Source organism: Natator depressus, chromosome 11 (genome assembly GCF_965152275.1).
Source record: "Natator depressus isolate rNatDep1 chromosome 11, rNatDep2.hap1, whole genome shotgun sequence".
NCBI classification, from domain to species: domain Eukaryota; kingdom Metazoa; phylum Chordata; order Testudines; family Cheloniidae; genus Natator; species Natator depressus.
Window position 1 is genome coordinate 43550207 of NC_134244.1, and position 16242 is coordinate 43566448.

Consider the following 16242-nt stretch of genomic DNA (forward strand, 5'->3'; position numbering starts at 1 on the left):
AGAAGACAGGATACAGGGCTAGATGGACCATTGGTCTGACCGCTCTGTCTGGTTTTGTGTACGTACATTTATATGTCTCACTACCACACAGGTCTAGTGAATATAGTAATCAGCACTGCAGCTGCAGGGGATGACAGTTTTAGACTGTAGTGAGGGCCTGAGGAGGCAAGCTGCAGCAACTTTGAGTGGGTTGGGGTGCTGCTGGATTCACCACCCAAGCCACAGGCTGTATGTTGTGCTCTACCACCCTCTCTCCCCCAGACCCTGCTGTGCTATGTTAATGCACTCTTTAGTATCTAGAGTAGGAGTGGCCAACCTGAGCTGGAGAAGGAGCTAGAATTTACCAATGTATTGTTGCCAAAGAGCCAGAAGTAATACTGTCAGCTTCCTTTCTCTCCACCCCCCCCAGCTCCCAAGGCCTCCCACCCACCGGCAGCCCTGCCCATCAGCACCTTCCCCTCCCTCCCCGCACCTCTGGGGGGGAAGGGAGAGGAGCGAGGGCACAGCACACTATGGGGAGGGGGCGGGAAGGGGTGGAGTGGGGGCAGAGCCAGGGGTTGAGCAGTGAGCACATTGGAAAGTTGGCATCTGTAGCTCCAGCCCCGGGGTTGGTGCCTATACATGGAGCCGCATGTGTCTTCGGAGCCACAGGTTGGCCACCCCTGATCTAGACAGTGCTAGGAAGGTCCACAGGAGGCAGAACACAATGTGCAGCCTGTATCTTGAGCGGTGAATCCAGCACTTCAAACCCCCTGACAATCTGGCTTTCCACTTGTCAGACCCTCACTGCTCTCTGCAGTGGAGGAGAATCTGGAGAGGGAATATGACAGCAGAAAGGAGATCCAGGTTTGAGCCTAGCTAGGGTAATTAAGGGCCCTAGGCAGCATAGGAGGGTAGCTTTCCTAGGATCAATTCATCCCTTCTCCCTGTTTGGGGGGAGGGGGAACTCTGGGGTGAAGGGAAGGGCAGGCCCCCTTCTCCACAGACAGAGGAGAGATGTCCTATTTTCTGAGGGTGGGGGTCTAGCAACCTCCTTTGTTTTTCTCTTAAGCAACCCTAGAAGTGTCAGAACAAGGCTGGCATCTTTGCTAAATCTTGGGACCAAGCTACCGCTGAAGAAATTTTAGGATTAAGTTTACGCCTCAGCAAGGCTAGCAGATAACTTCTTCAAAGAGTTGTCCTTTCAAACTAGCCCTCTCTCCTCCCCCCACCGTTCTGAAGGGGAGTGAGGCCACAAGCAAGGACTATAAATGTTGCACCAATGCTTGGCCTGGCATTTGATACAGCATGAGAAACGGCACTAAACTATGGGCTTCTATGGTAATGACAATTTTGACCTGGGTTTTGACCTGTAGGTGGGAGTATTCACATAGTTTTGATTGATCAGAAAAACAAAATGCCTTTTCTAGGATCTGAAACTTTATTTTCATAATTACTTTTTGTGGACTCCCTTAGACATAGTCTGTGGATCCCCAGAGGTTCACAGACCAGAGGTTGAAAACTACTGTGCTATGTCCTCGGTTGCTGCACCACTACCCCACTTGGAAGTGCAGCAGAAATGTTTCCTGCAGATCAATGAGGCCGTAGTCCCGACAGGTAACTTTGTGGGAATAACATTTAAGCCACCCTCTGGCAGCAGAAACACCTCATTCGCAAGCTGGAAAGAGGCTGTCCCAAACTGTGAGTGGAACTGATGGCACCCCTAAAAACACATAGACCAGAGATAGCTTCCTTGTGCTATCCCCACCATGCTTCCAAAAATGACTCATTACTTGCTAGGATATAATAAAGACTCCACACAGCACAGGCAGGGTTTGTATTATTCTCTCTGCACCAGACATACTGGAGACATGATGGAAATGCAGGCAAATTGATCAGCTGCAGCAGGTAATCAAATCAAGGAAATCTGCATACCTCCACCTATAATCAACACATTTCTCTGGTCACTGACCTCTCAACCCAGGACTTCCTGAATTCTTTGATTCCCCTCATGCTTCTTTGTATCTGAGGATAACCCTTGGAAGTGGTGTAGGGAGCAATCGAGGGCATGTGGCCCAGTAAAACTCCTTCCCTGCTCCCCTCTTACTTCAGGGCAGGGAGTACTTTAGTATAGCCCTTTTCAGGGCACACTCTACCCCCCAGCCAGCTCTGTGGTGTACCCACTCTGCCCCATTTGCTCACAGTGGATGACGGGGTGGTGGTGGGGGATATGATGCATACAGACCTTGTTCTTCCACACCTAGAGCCACAATAGGTTTGTCTTAAGGTAAAAAAAATCATGTGAACATACCCACTGGCCTTACTCCCCCAAACAGCTGTATAGCTTGAGGGGAAAATATATACCTTTATTTTACTTTCTCCACAACACATGTCCAAAGGCACCTGGGCCCCTTATCACAAGTAAAACCCATACATTAAACAAGGCAGCATCATGCCACAGAGAGACTGGGCAAGACTGCAAACCTATATACTACAAATACAAGAGCTATTGGGCTTGACAGTGTTCACTTACATCAGAAATTTAATAGTGAATCATCCAGTGGTGCTTTAAAGAATGTACCATATCCTGCAGCAGAGAGGGGTTATTCTGGGGGTGGAAACCCCAGTTCTTGCCCTAAGGGTTCTCTTAGGGCCACAGTTCTGATTGCATCAATCTCAGTTGTCATAAGGGAATCAGCTGTCCCATAAGAAAACTGCTCCTAATATGGTTTACATACCAAAAGCTGAAGCTTGAGGTGCACTTATTGTTTTCTCAACAACCATAACAATGTATGGTTCTCAGAGTCCTGACCCATGGACCAAGTTATGCTAAGCTTATGAACAGTGTTGTCAAGTCTCACGATATTTGGTGGTACTTTTCAGCACAGTTCTGATGAAGTGAGCTGTAGCTCACGAAAGCTTATGCTCAAATAAATTGGTTAGTCTCTAATGTGCCACAAGTACTCCTTTTCTTTTTGCGAATACAGACTAACACGGCTGTTACTCTGAAACATGAATAAAGTAAGTTTCTAGCCCTCATGGTTGCAGAGAAAAGTTTGAAAATGTAACTTGAATGTATTCCAACAGCTCAGAAACCAGAAGGCAAGTAAAATTAACCCAAAATGTATTTTTAAAAGTCCTGTAATTTGGGGGTGGAGGGGGAAGGGAAGAGCTGATTTATGCTTTTTGCATGCTTGACTTTGGTCCTATTCAATGAATAACTTGTCTGAAAGACATGAACACTGAGATCCTCACTCCTGCTCTGGCTCTTTTAAGCTAAGTAAAAGCTGACGTAGCTAGGGTGACCAGACAGCAAATATGAAAAATCGGGACAGCGGGTGGGGGATAATAGGAGGCTATATAAGAAAAAGACCCAAAAATCAGGACTGTCCCTATAAAATCAGAACATCTGATCACCCTAGACATAGCACAAAGGGCCCTAAAATCTCCAGTTCCAGACAGGGGAAGATTCTCCCAGAACGGGCACTGAAGAGCAAGCCATAAGGCTGCCTTTCATGGACACCTTGCAAGCTGTTGTGTATAACAGTGGTTCACAACCAGTGGTCTGGGGACCCCTAAGGGGCCATGAGCATATTTCAGGGGTTCCACCAAGATAAACCAGAGAGAAAGGCTGGCATTAGACTCAGGGCCCAGGGCAAAAAGCTGAAGCCCGAACCCCACCACCCAGGACTGAAAGGCAAAGCGCAAGAAACTTAACTTCACGGGGCTGCCTGTGGGCAATTGCCCATCTTGTTACCCTCAGCACTGACCCTGGCTTTGAATCTACTTGATATGCAGAAAAACAGTTCTTATGGCACTGGTGGGCTATGGAATTTTTATAGCATGTTGGGGGGCCTCAGAAAGAAAAAGGTTGAGAACCCCTGGTGTAGAAGGTGTGCTGGGATAGAGGCATGGCCAACAGCACTATGGAGATTACAGACAGCTCTCTGGCCTATTGGGGCAGCCTGGGATGGCTACCATTACTTAGGACCCTGTGGCTGTTTAAGTTACACCTGCGTCTCTCCAGCCCTGGGAGCAGCCTAGAATCAAGAGGGCGCAAAGGTGTCCTAAAATCACCATCACAGCCTAGGATTCTTTGTTTTTGTTTTTTGGGGGGGAGGGAAATTACACTATTTCTGTGCTGTATCTCCTAAAGACTCTCACCTTTTGTTATTTATGAAACGTAAAAAGTGTGCTCAATGCTTTACAAACATACAGAAAATGCCTAGGTCCAAGGAGCGTATACTTTAAATAGATACAGGCTGCCTCAGTGCTTGATATTATATCCTGAACGTGTCAGTCCTTTGCATTCTATCTTGAGATTTTCTATAGTGCCCAATCATAGTATTCACCAAGAATAAAGTTTTGCAATGTTGCCAACTATCCCAAGTTTACTTTGTCTGAGGCCGTATTGCCAACTTCAAGCAATCAAAAATCATCAGATTATTAAAAAAAAATCAAACCATGTTATTTACTCTTTTCTGTTGACTTTTTAACTCCCATCTATTAGGGTTACCATACGTCCGTATTTTCCCGAACACGTCCGGCTTTTTGGTTCTTAAATCGCCGTCCGGGAGGAATTTTTAAATATCTAAAAACATCCAGGATTTTGCCATTATTATTTTTCCCCAAAGAAGAGTTGATCATTCACGAAAGAGAGTGAATGCTGATCATTTGAGAAAGAAAGTGAATGTTGATCACTCAAGAGAGTGCCCGCTTTTCCCCCCTAGCTCCCAGCGCTTGCACCACGAAACAGCTGATTCGCATGGCTGGAAGTGGGGGGGGGAGGAGGGGAAACAAGGCACGCTCAGGAGAGGAGGCGAGGCTGGGGCGGGGATTTGGAGAAGGGGTCCAATGGGGCAGGGAGGGGGCAGAATTGGGGCGGGGACTTTGGGGAAGGGGTTGGAATGGGGGTGGAGAAGGGGTGGAGTTGGGGCAGGGCCAGGGGCACATGAGCAAATACTCCCCCTGAGGAGTGTCCTCTTTTTTGAATGTTCAAATATGGTGACTCTACCGTCTATTCTTCTGCCAATGTGTGCGATATTTTTAGATTGGAAAGTCAACCTTTAATGCACACAGAAATCTACACCTCTGCCTGGTTTAGGGTGACCAGATGTCCTGATTTTTTAGGGACAGTCCCGCTATTTGAGGCTTTGTCTTATATAGGCGCCTATTACCCCCCACTCCCTGTCTCGATTTTTCATACTTGCTGTCTGGTCACTGTAGCCTGGTTGCTCAGTTATAAACTCCATTTACCTTCTCCTGAACCCTAAGATAGGGGAATTCCATTTCGTATTACTGTCTTAACTCTCCCCCCTCTGAGTTTTTTTCCTTTAATAAAAGAAGAACTGGATGGGAGATAGTTTGAGAACCACTGACCTAATTAATGCATCATGATTCACACTCTCACACAGAACTTTCATTACTTTTTAGGGTTGATGAGTTACAGATACACATATAAAATAACTTTAAACATATCAATCATTCATATAAACAATGATGTCACCGTAAAAAAAACATGGGATTGGTTTAATATTTTGCAAGAAGCAACACTTCCCTGCCCTTTCCCCAAACTGCACACACACTTCTCCTAAACCCCTGCAACCCCTAAAACTACCTCCTGCTCCCCCTTCACCTTTCACAATGCCTCTGCTGCTCCTCACAGCCCCTATTGTCCTCTCTAGCCCCCTTGAACCATAGCGTGGCACCTGCTTTGCCTGTGGGACAGGTTCAATCTTTCTGAAAATGGGTGGGAGGTGGAAGCCAACTTTATGAAAGGCAGCCATTTACCTTTTTAAAGAAGAGAACTGGATTTCTGTGTCTTAAGAGGTTTGTGCACAGGTTGTTTAATTAGCTGGTGGCAACAGCTGATTTCCGTTTTTTAATGAAGGGCAGCCATTTTGGTGGCTTCACCCCATTGACAATAATAGGAGATGGTGGCCATTTTGAATAAGGGAAAATTAATGAGTTGTCACCTGTCATCATGTGTTCGTGGGACGGAAAAGAAAAACCCAGAACAGCGAAAATTGCGAGAGCTGGTAACACAGCCGGAGCCCAGTCTGCCAGGGAGCTGAGCCCTGCTGGGGGTTGGCGGCAGCCCCACCGCCCCCAGTTGGCTGGCTGCCCCGCTTGCCCTATTCCTGGCACCAAGCAGCCAATCAGAACTGCTGCAAGAAGAGTGCACGGCCTTACTCTCCCCCTCCCCCCTTAGCAACCTGAAGCCTTCTCGGGGGGGCGGCTAAGGCGTCCTCCGCTCCCGCTCCTTTCCTGTGAGCAACAGGAGAGTTCCTCTGCTCCTCTCCCCACAGAACCTGGCCTGCACAGGGGCAGCCCTAGAAGCTGGCCCCCTTGCCTGGTTGTGGGAGAGGAGGCCCCACTGCCGACCCCCAGGCCTGGGGTGCGTGTAAAAAACCTCGTAGAAGCAGAGGTGAGGCTGGGGGGCTGAACGGATGGCAGAGTGGTCAAGGTAGTTGTAGGAGGTGGGCTGATGGGTTGACTAGGAGACAGATATGGTTTGGAGATGGGGCCACAGGTCAAGAGATGGGCAGATGTAGCGGTGGGAGCTCCTGCATTGGGGCCCAAAATCAGCTTACCGAATGAATCTGGGAGAGCAAACGCACACACACACACACAAACCCACAGTAGTCTTTGTTTAAAGAGCACTCAGGATTTTTTTGGCCAGTCTCATTATTTTTGATTGCTTGAGGTTAGCAATAATGGTTTGTGTTCTGGCTTACTATGCTAGCTCAGTCTGTGTGTGTGTATGGGGGGGGGGGATTTTTTTACACCCATAGACAACCTCTGAGGGGACATAGGATTGGAAGTAACACTGCAAGGTGGAGTGAGTAACATCAGCAGCAAGAGGAGAGCTGCCTCTGTACACTCTTCCAGTAATATTCTGTTATTATTGAGCTTGTGCCACTATCATCATTCCAAGGACTCTGCCAACTTGTGCTAAACCACAAGAAAGAGACCATAAGGTCATGCAACAGCATCCCCCTGGCCTTTCACTTTTTTTGGTATCTATATATAAAAGGAATCTGGAACACTAAAAACAATCACAAAATCCATAAAGAAGTTGACTTCATGAGGATTTAGATTATGGTGCCAACAACAACAAGTTGGTATTTTGCATTTTATGAAAAGTGCTGAATGACAAATGTTTAGTATGACATGTGACTCAAGTATAGTTAAAAACCTGAATCTGTGCAAAGATCTGTGCAAAGATTATCTTCAAAAGGTTAATGCACCAGCACCACTTTACAATCAGACTAAATAAAAAATGGATTTTCCCTCCCAAAGATGCAGAATAACTGATAACAGATAAGTACAGGTCTGAACAGTTGTCACTGTAAAGGAATAGTATAGATGTGTTTCAAAATTCAGATGATGTATTTTGTATATTTACCACTGTGATCTGAGTCCCATCCATAAGCATTGGTGTATAATTAAACAGTATTCCTTATTTGCCCCATTCTTTATTTTTCTGTAAGTCCTACTTTCAAATTCTACAGTGCTCTCCATTTAATAGAGCAATAAGTCCCAAGTAGTGAACGCATTTGGCAGCTGTAATGCAAGTGATCAGCGTGCTACAGTTTTCTATGATGTTATGAATTAACAGCAGTGACAAATGATGTTTATCGACTGAAGAGTCAGGAAATGTACAACATAGTAATTGAACACGCATTGTAAATCTTACAGAATTTCTGGACTGAAAACTTTGTAATGTAGACAAAGTTTTAATTAAATGGATTAAAAATACCTATAATTACAATAATTTGTTTAATAAGTAATGCTCAAAGGACAAAATAATGGTGTAAACATGGAATGTTGATTTTTAAAGAAAAAGTTTAAGCTAAATTTTAAAGGACAGTTGCCATCAGTGTTCCCTCTAATTTTTGACAGGCCGTGTGTGCAAAAAATTTCTTCTGTGCACATTGTTGTGCTTCTGTGCAAATTTTTGTGTGCGCGGTGTTTTGCCGTGTGCGCAGGGTTTAGGATCTGTGTGTGCACGCACACATGCACAGCTTAGAGGGAACAGTGCTTGTGATAAACAAAAGGGGGGGGGGGGGAGAGGGATAGCTCCCTTTAATGGACACCCAGCCAGCCAGCCGCTATAAAATCCCTCTTAGTAGCTGATCTCTAATTGCTCTACCTGTAAGGGTTAAGAAGTCTCACTGCTGTACATAGGTAAAAGGAATGAGTGGGCACCTGGCCAAAAAAGCTAGAACTTTTAAAATTTGAAACAAGACTCCCTTTTTGTCTATCTGTGTTGTTCTCCCAGGGAGAGGCTAGGGTGACCAGACAGCAAATGTGAAAAATCGGGACAGGGGGTGGGGGTAATAGGAGCCTATATAAGAAAAAGTCCCAAAAATCAGGACTGTCCCTATAAAACTGGGACATCTGGTCACCCTAGGAGAGGCAATTATGCTATAAGAAGCTTGGGCCAGCTTTGAAAAATCATCATCAGCATCATACCTAGAAACTACTCATTTAAAATCCCAGATATGTAAGTAGATCAGGAAATATATAGGAAGGCGCAATTAGGTTTATCCCTTTTATTAGTTATGGCTTGTAGATTCCTCTAGGCTAACCCTAGATGTTTTTCTTTTGCTTGTAACCTTTAAGCTGGACCTCAAGAAAGCTATTCCTAGTGCTTAATTCTTGTGGTTGCTCTTTTAAAATCTTTTAAAATCTAGCAGTAGCCTGAGTTCCCAGATGTATTTTCTTTCTTTTAAATTAATAAAATTTACCTTTTTTAAGAAGAGAATTGGATGTGTGTGTCCCAAGGAATTCCCAAGTGCGCTGTCCTGGGCTCTCAAAGGGGTTCTGCACTTGGGTGGTAACAGCATCTACCAATCCCCCAGGTCAGAGAAAAGCTGTAACCTTGGGAGTTTAATACAAACCTGGAGTGGCCAGTATTAATTTTTAGAATCCTTGCAGGCCCTCACCTTCTGTACGTGAAGTGCCAGAGTGGGGAATTAGCCTTGACAGCACTTCTGCAGTTTAAATGCACTAAGCTTAGTTTTTAAAAATGTTATCCCTGTGATACAGGGAGAGAATAAGGGTGAGTCCATAATGGTGGGGAGGATGGGCAGGAAAGAATAAACAATATCTAATATGAATCAGTGTTTGTAGGGGGTGGAATTTAACAAGCACATTGGCCTCTTGACATTTCTCTACAATAGTGAAACAAACACTGCAGCTTTGTGCTACAGCATCAGAACTAGAAAGTGAAACTAACCAGACTAGTTTCATTAAGCCTAGCAAAGTGCAAAAAAATAAACAAAAAGCATTAGTGTTAGACTTGAGATTTTTACATTAAAGGTGACAGTACTTCTTTAAAAAGTAGTTAAAATTTATATGAAGTGTAAGTCAAGTTAACACATAAAACGTTGCACTGGTGCAGGCTGCACTGCTGACTTCTCTTGTCAGCGTAGTTAATCCACCACCCCAAGAGGTGGTAGGTATGTCGGCAGGAGCAGCTCTTCTACCAACATAGCGCTCTCTACACGGGGGGGTGTGTGTTTGTGTGTGTGTGGGGGGGGGGGGGAGGATGTGTGTTTCGGTCGGTATAATTATGTTGCTCAGGGGGTGTGGATTTTTCATGCCCCTGAGCAACGCAGTTATACAAATATAGATCTGTAGTGTAGACCTGGCCTTAGTAATGCTGACAATGTTGTATACTGCATTTCAAGTTAATAATTATATAGCTTGTTTATATGATGGCTCATCTTTGTAAAAAAAGTGAAAGTTTGTAAGTTAGTGAATAACCTATTTAGGGGAAGTAAACATGAATGATGTGCAGTTAAAAAGATTTCACAAATTATTAAGACAAATCAAAATAATATACTTTATTAAGTATCAACTTGTATACTAAAGTAAAGCTTTTATTTAAAATGTAAAGCAAATAAAAATATATAAGAAAAGTGGCAAACATTATTCAATTTATATTTATAAAAATGTCTGAAGTCATACAATCTGTTGCAAGACCAATTGTATTTAGCCAGCTAAAATCATATATATATATATATATTTATTTCATATAAATCTATGAATAACAGATGAGATAGAACAGTATATAAATAAGATGTCTTTAAATATTTACACTCATACAGAAACTAGCCAAAGTGGTGCTATAAAGAAGGAAATATTGACTGTTAGAAAAATGAGATTACACATTTTGCATACATATGCATTAGAGTTTTTTAACTTGTGTATTTAATATAGTAGTTATTAACTTTAGATATATATTTGCATAGAATCACTTTAAAATATAACAATTCTGCATTTCACATCACAGTAAAAGCTATTAGAATAAAAATACCAGCTCTGTCAAAGCCAGTTAGCTTCCTTGCCTGTCAAAATTTAGTCTCTGGCTTCTTGCTTTTAGGAACAAGGAAGATGCTGCCATCTTTTGTTTGCTGCAGTGAGTATTCACTGGGAGAGTAAGGCTTTCCATTTTCATCATGTAGCATGCTGAAGACCTCAAGATACAAGTTGGTAAGCTGCTTTTTCATTAGACGGATGCTTTTGTCATTCTCTCCTTTTTCTTTAAGCAATTTCTCTTTTTCATCCTTTAAATGACCCAAGTCTTGCTCCAGTTCCACTATGTTTTCCAGTTTCCTTTTACGGCAGTTTTGAGCAGCCACTTTATTCTTGCCTCTCCTGCGTATATCTCGAATAAGTGCAAGCTGGGCCTCATTGAACTGCTCCTTAGACATCATTTCATTGAAGTCATCCACAGGAAGGTTGATGATTTTTTCTACAGAGAAAGGGATATGCAGAGCTTTTGCTCTTTGCTCATCTCTTGTGAAATGAGCTTCAGGGTAGCGTGAAGGTTTATCTCTTGTAAATGGAGCTTTGGGGTGGCCTGGACTGGCAGGTAATTCTCTCTTTGGTGTATTTACACATTGCAGATCAGACTTTTTAGTGCTTGGCCCCAGGGAAGGAGAGACTGGATCATGGAACTGCAGTGAATACATTTGAGCATTGCTCTGTTGCAGACTTCCAGGAGCACTCTCCATTTCTTCCATTTCAGAATCACTGTATCCAAAAGCTGTATCTCCAAAGACAGATGATTCAACAGAATGTTCAGGTGATGCAGTACTGGAATGTGCGTTCAGTGAAATACCAGAGTCAGAATCATTACATTCTGGTGCATTTCCTTGATGGTCACCATTAAAAGCTTTACACAGTGAGAAATCAGATATATCAATAGGTTCATATGGAATTTCAGCAAATGACTCACTGACAACATGTGGTGCTGCTGTGTCACCATTCACCTTTGGATCAACGAAGGTGGAGTAGAAATCTTCAGAAAAGTTGGAGCTTAAACATGAAGTGGTATCTAAAGAGTCCAGTCCCAGCTGACTGAGGTCTTCTGGTGGTAGAATGCTAGAAAAGGAATCCTCAAAAGTGTTGAGGAAATCTGAATTGCAATTAACAGTAATGGATGATGAGTTGTAGAAGTTACTGTGAATCTCTGATGGCTTGGTTTCTGGGTTTGCAATAGTGGTTACTTCAGCCAGGTTATCATTTTCAATGTTAAGACACTATATGAAGAAATGTTACAAAGAGAAGTTTATCAATAATAAATTCACAAAATATTTTGATATCTATATCCACAAATTTAATATTGCCCTTCTGAGATCAATATACAGTACACATAAAATGGCCATTAAAGCATTGCTATATAACTTGGGTGGTCATAGCACTGCCCACTGCTGTGCTTATTTTATTACAAAGGGTCAGTCTCTGGGGACTGCAAGTCCTAGCAGAGGATGAATCTTTTTGTTCTCAGCAGAGTCACCAGGTAGATAATATAGCATTCTGGCACCTGTAGTGTCCCAAAATCATACCAATAAACCAAATAAAAGACTTGCTGCAATATGCTCCCATTATATGGAAGCTAGATGCATCCCTCCTGCTCTGGTAAATTGCCAATATGGATCCTGGTGCTGCCGAATCTGAATACACCTTAAGCAGCACTATAATACAAATAGATTTAACATTAATATAGCAACTTAAAGTCACAGCATACAATTTACTGAATGATATTAGCAAACAACTATCCTTTAAATGTCAAACTATGGAAAAGATTTTTACGAGATCTTTGGTCTTTTAGGTGGTACTCAATGAAGCAGCTGTTTGGTGCAGAGAAATTTAATTTACTATGTAATAAACAGTACTAACATGGGGCTTTACAAACATTAATTCAACCCACATACACTAATGTTAACCAGCTTAACTAAAAGTAAGTGTTGAAGACTATTATTTTGATGGGCTTTATTGGCTACAAAAACAACATTCTTTCCAACAGGGTAGCAATCTTAACATTTATGGAAGGAAGCTGGTATCAAAGCATGCCTTCTGTCCTTTCAGAATTAGGCAATTACAAAAATAATTCTGGTCCTCTTAAAGAGGGCCACACACGGATTGTTTAATCACAAATAAAAATCATACCTAAACTAGGATTTACCAGATATAAGATCTTTTGGGTTTTTCTTTACTCATTAAACTAATCCTTTAAAGGGGATACCCTCAATTTAAATCTCTGTCTTCTCCCAGAAAATTTGTTCAACTTCAACTCAGAATTATAATAGTGACATTTAAGGGTTTTTTCTTTTTTTGGTTTACTTTTTGTATTGTCAGTTTCATTGTTGCCCCTGTATAGTCACTCAATTCCCTGTTTTGGTTGTGTGGGTCTTTCACACAAACAACAGGGAAGATTGAAAAAAAACAAAAACACACCAAAAAAAAAAAAAAAAAAAAAAAACCAACCACCACAGAAAAATTAATTGTGAAAAACACAAAAATTAGCAAAAGGAAGATAGGGTCAGAGCAGATGTAGTACCTGATATTACTTTCTCACTAAGTTTTGTTAAATGGACTTGCTTTCACATTGACAGTGTCCTTTTAAGCATTCCTTTGATCAGTTTGCAATCCAAAAAAAACAGCAGCTTTGTGCTTGTGAAAAACATTAAAATAAATAATGAAAAATAAACTCGTCTAATTTTACAGTCCAATTTGGGTGAAGTTCAAGTAAAAACACAGCAGAGGTGATTAAATAAATAAGCTAGTCTCTGAAATGCTCAGATTAGTAAAAGAGCAAATTGATTTTTAGCTTGACATATTCACTGCATGTACAGCACCTAACAGAGTTTGACTGCAACTGAAATACAAATAATGTTTTCATAGAACAAGCAGCCATAATTAGTCTCAAATATACCAATACTATTCTTTTAAAAGCTTTTTTCTCCCACGGTGGAAGGTAAATGCAAAATCTAAATAAAAGCAACTTCAAAGTTTCTAATTGCAAAGACAATCAAGAAATGCCAAGTTATAACCCCCACCGCATATGCAATATTCTGTTTTGTATTTTATATATACTGTAATATAATAATGTAAATAATATAAAGTTAAACATTATACCACAAATACTTTTAGAGTAGTATCTGGGGATAGACTAATGGTTGCTGTAGGAACCATAATTTAGAGGTTCCTCACATTTCTGCAGGTAAAATTTCAAACATGACAGTGCAGTAACAGGTTTCTGTATTTAACACAGAGCCAGCTCACGTATCAGTAAAAATAGAAACATTATGGCCAGGAAGACAGAATATAATTTTCATACAGTATTAGGTAAATAACCCTCTTCTCTTGAAGTCTCCCCTCTTACACTGCTTTTGATTAATTATATTTTAGATGCTCAATGTATTTCTTATTAAAGCAAACACTAATTTACAAAAACTCTGCAGCTACTAGCCTGATGGGCTTGTTACCATTCCTTAAGAATGACTGCACTGTTATTGTTCTGAATTCTTTGGAGACGTTGTCCCAGAATACTCTGCCATTCTTTCAGCTGCTGCTTACATTAACCCTTACCTGTAGTTCTGGAATGGACAGTAATTCTTCCCAAACTTGCTCTATGTTTTGCATATTATCTACTTCAGCAACAGAAGATTGAAGGACTGATGATTCAGGTGGCTGAGTCTGATTAGAAGTAATGAAGATTGCGTCGCTATCTATATGAGCAGGTACCAACGCTTGAAATGCAGCCGAAGAAACCTGGAATTTTATAAATATAAATAACTTGGTAAGGCATCAAGCAAAAGCCATTCTTGGTGCTCTCTGTATTATTCCCATATAACAGATCCACACGTGTCCCCTTGAAAGAGTATTAGATACATAGTACAATAATATGAGAATATTCCATTAAAAGACTCATCATAATAACAGAAGTAAAAAAAAACAAACTTGAAAATAAAGTTGTGCAAGAGCAGATGTGTTATCATTGCCTCCCCCCCCGCAAAACCCCCCAACTATACTAAGCATTAGATTGATATTTTACCTCATCATCATCTACATACGAGAATGTTTCTGCCAGAAGCTGCATGCAGTCATCAAAGGACAAGGCATCTGTTTCTGGTTTTGAAATATGCGTAGTCTACATAGGAAAGATATGGAAAAAATGTATTAAGTTTATTTTTGGATGACTGTGAAGATTCCTCCCTCTACAAATACAAACTAAGTTTAGATAACCAGCAGGTTTATCATCTTATTCACAAGGAGGAAAAATGAAGACACATATACATCATATATATCAGCATAAGAGAAAAAATTACTGTTTTTTACCTTTGAAAAATTGGTTGGCATGCCTATGTTGTCTGACTCAATGTGCTGGGCAGGCTGAATGGGAATAAATTCACCTGTTTCTTCATCCAGCTGCAGCTGAGCCAGTAAAGCTTTTTCTTGCTCTTTTTGGAGCTGTTCTTGTCTCTCCTTTTCAAGTTTCTTCTGCTTTTCGAGTTCATATTCCTTCTGTCTTTGACTAAAATCAAAAACTTCACGTCTTGCCCCAAGGTCTATATCTTGCCTCCAAAGAATGTCAATCAAGTTCATGTCCTGTGGATAGGAAAGATGATAATTTTTTAAAAGGACAGCCGTCTCTACACCAAAATTTGTTTAAAATGTTAAAGCATAGTAATTCTGTACTAAACAGTTAAACTTGTGTAACTGTCTGAGGTTTTCAGGCCTACCAAATCACCTAAGCAAAATGTATGTTTATTTCTAATTCCAAGCATGGTTTTTGTTCTCTTTCTAAAACAGCTCCCAGTTTTATATAAAAAACGTAAATAGGCTGGTTTCTCATTGTAGCAAGTACATGTGCGTGCATGCACACACACACACAAAATGTTTCCGCATAAAGCGCATCAATAATCAACACATTACAGTTGGTTATTGTAATGCATACAATTTGTGAGATGTGGTCATTTGTCAGCCAGCCAGAAGGGCATAAAGAAATCCTTCCTACTTAATTAGCTATTAGAAAGCATGAAGATAGAGGAAGAATTAAGAGACATGTGACTTAATATCAGCTGGGTGAATTCTTTCTGTATGTATTGCATAAAATTTCAAAGTTGACTAAAAATATATTGTAAGATGTTGAGTAATGACAATTAATCACTATCTATATATTGTAAAATATAAGTTAAAAAAAAGAGTTCTGTTCCTTCATACTATTAAAAATGAATATTCATTAGAGGCTACAGAATTTCAAAGTTACCAATCTTACTACCATTGTACCTGGAGGAATTTTCACTAAACACACAATTATTAATAATATTATTACAGATTTGTAGTTTAAAGGTTAAACCAGGTCAACCATACCAAAAGTGTTCCAGAGATGGATTAGCACAGTTTGTATAAATCAATAGGTGCCAAATCTGACAATTGTGGTTCTGGCTCATCACTTAATAGAGAGAGCTTATAAAGAGGCAACTACCTTTGAAGTCAGAATCCCCATACATATTTAATTTGGAAAGTGCAACTCTGTGATGTCTCAGGATATAACTAAAGTAAGTTCCACCATTTAGAAAATGCCACTTGATCAATGAATTTTGTTTGGTTATATACTTTCCCTTTTTAGTTAATGAAAATTATATCAATATGCATTTTCTAGTGTTCAAATATTCAGAATTTTTAGAGGCTGAAATTTTGGGTATATTTTAGTGTGAACAAAATCAAACATCCCAAGAGATCATCAACCAAGAAATTAATTAAGATGATGGAACATAGTTTATGGACATATAGTGCTAATGTCTGTGATATAATAATTAAAAAAAGACTAATTTATGAATGGAAAAGATAAGGCAACTGTGTGCTTCAGGAAAAAAAAAAAAAGAGTAAACTACACTTCAATAGTAGACACATGCAAACTCACTGCTTAGTCCTGAGCATTTGCATCACGTTAGTACAACA

General features: G+C 40.8%; 1 protein-coding gene and 1 long non-coding RNA gene across 3 annotated transcripts in view; one reads left to right on the top strand and one right to left on the bottom strand.

Moving 5' to 3' along the window:
- Window positions 1–6189: 6189 nt before the first annotated feature.
- On the top strand, window positions 6190–14886 carry LOC141996020 (uncharacterized). Its single transcript, XR_012641466.1, has 3 exons — window positions 6190–6406; window positions 10373–10482; window positions 13935–14886. It is a non-coding gene; the product is annotated as an uncharacterized LOC141996020 (long non-coding RNA).
- NFE2L2 (NFE2 like bZIP transcription factor 2) overlaps window positions 10031–16242 on the bottom strand; it is a 42541-nt gene continuing 36329 nt past the window's right edge. Inside the window, exons 2-5 of one of the 2 annotated variants that reach the window (XM_074967666.1) lie at window positions 14617–14886; window positions 14333–14428; window positions 13867–14049; window positions 10031–11534 (exon numbers count right to left, since the gene is read on the bottom strand). In XM_074967666.1, coding sequence (XP_074823767.1) covers window positions 10341–11534; window positions 13867–14049; window positions 14333–14428; window positions 14617–14883 — 1740 coding nt within the window. In that variant the 5' untranslated portion in view covers window positions 14884–14886 and the 3' untranslated portion in view covers window positions 10031–10340. The remainder of the gene's footprint in view (window positions 11535–13866; window positions 14050–14332; window positions 14429–14616; window positions 14887–16242) is intronic. The other variant, XM_074967665.1, reaches the window with a different exon arrangement.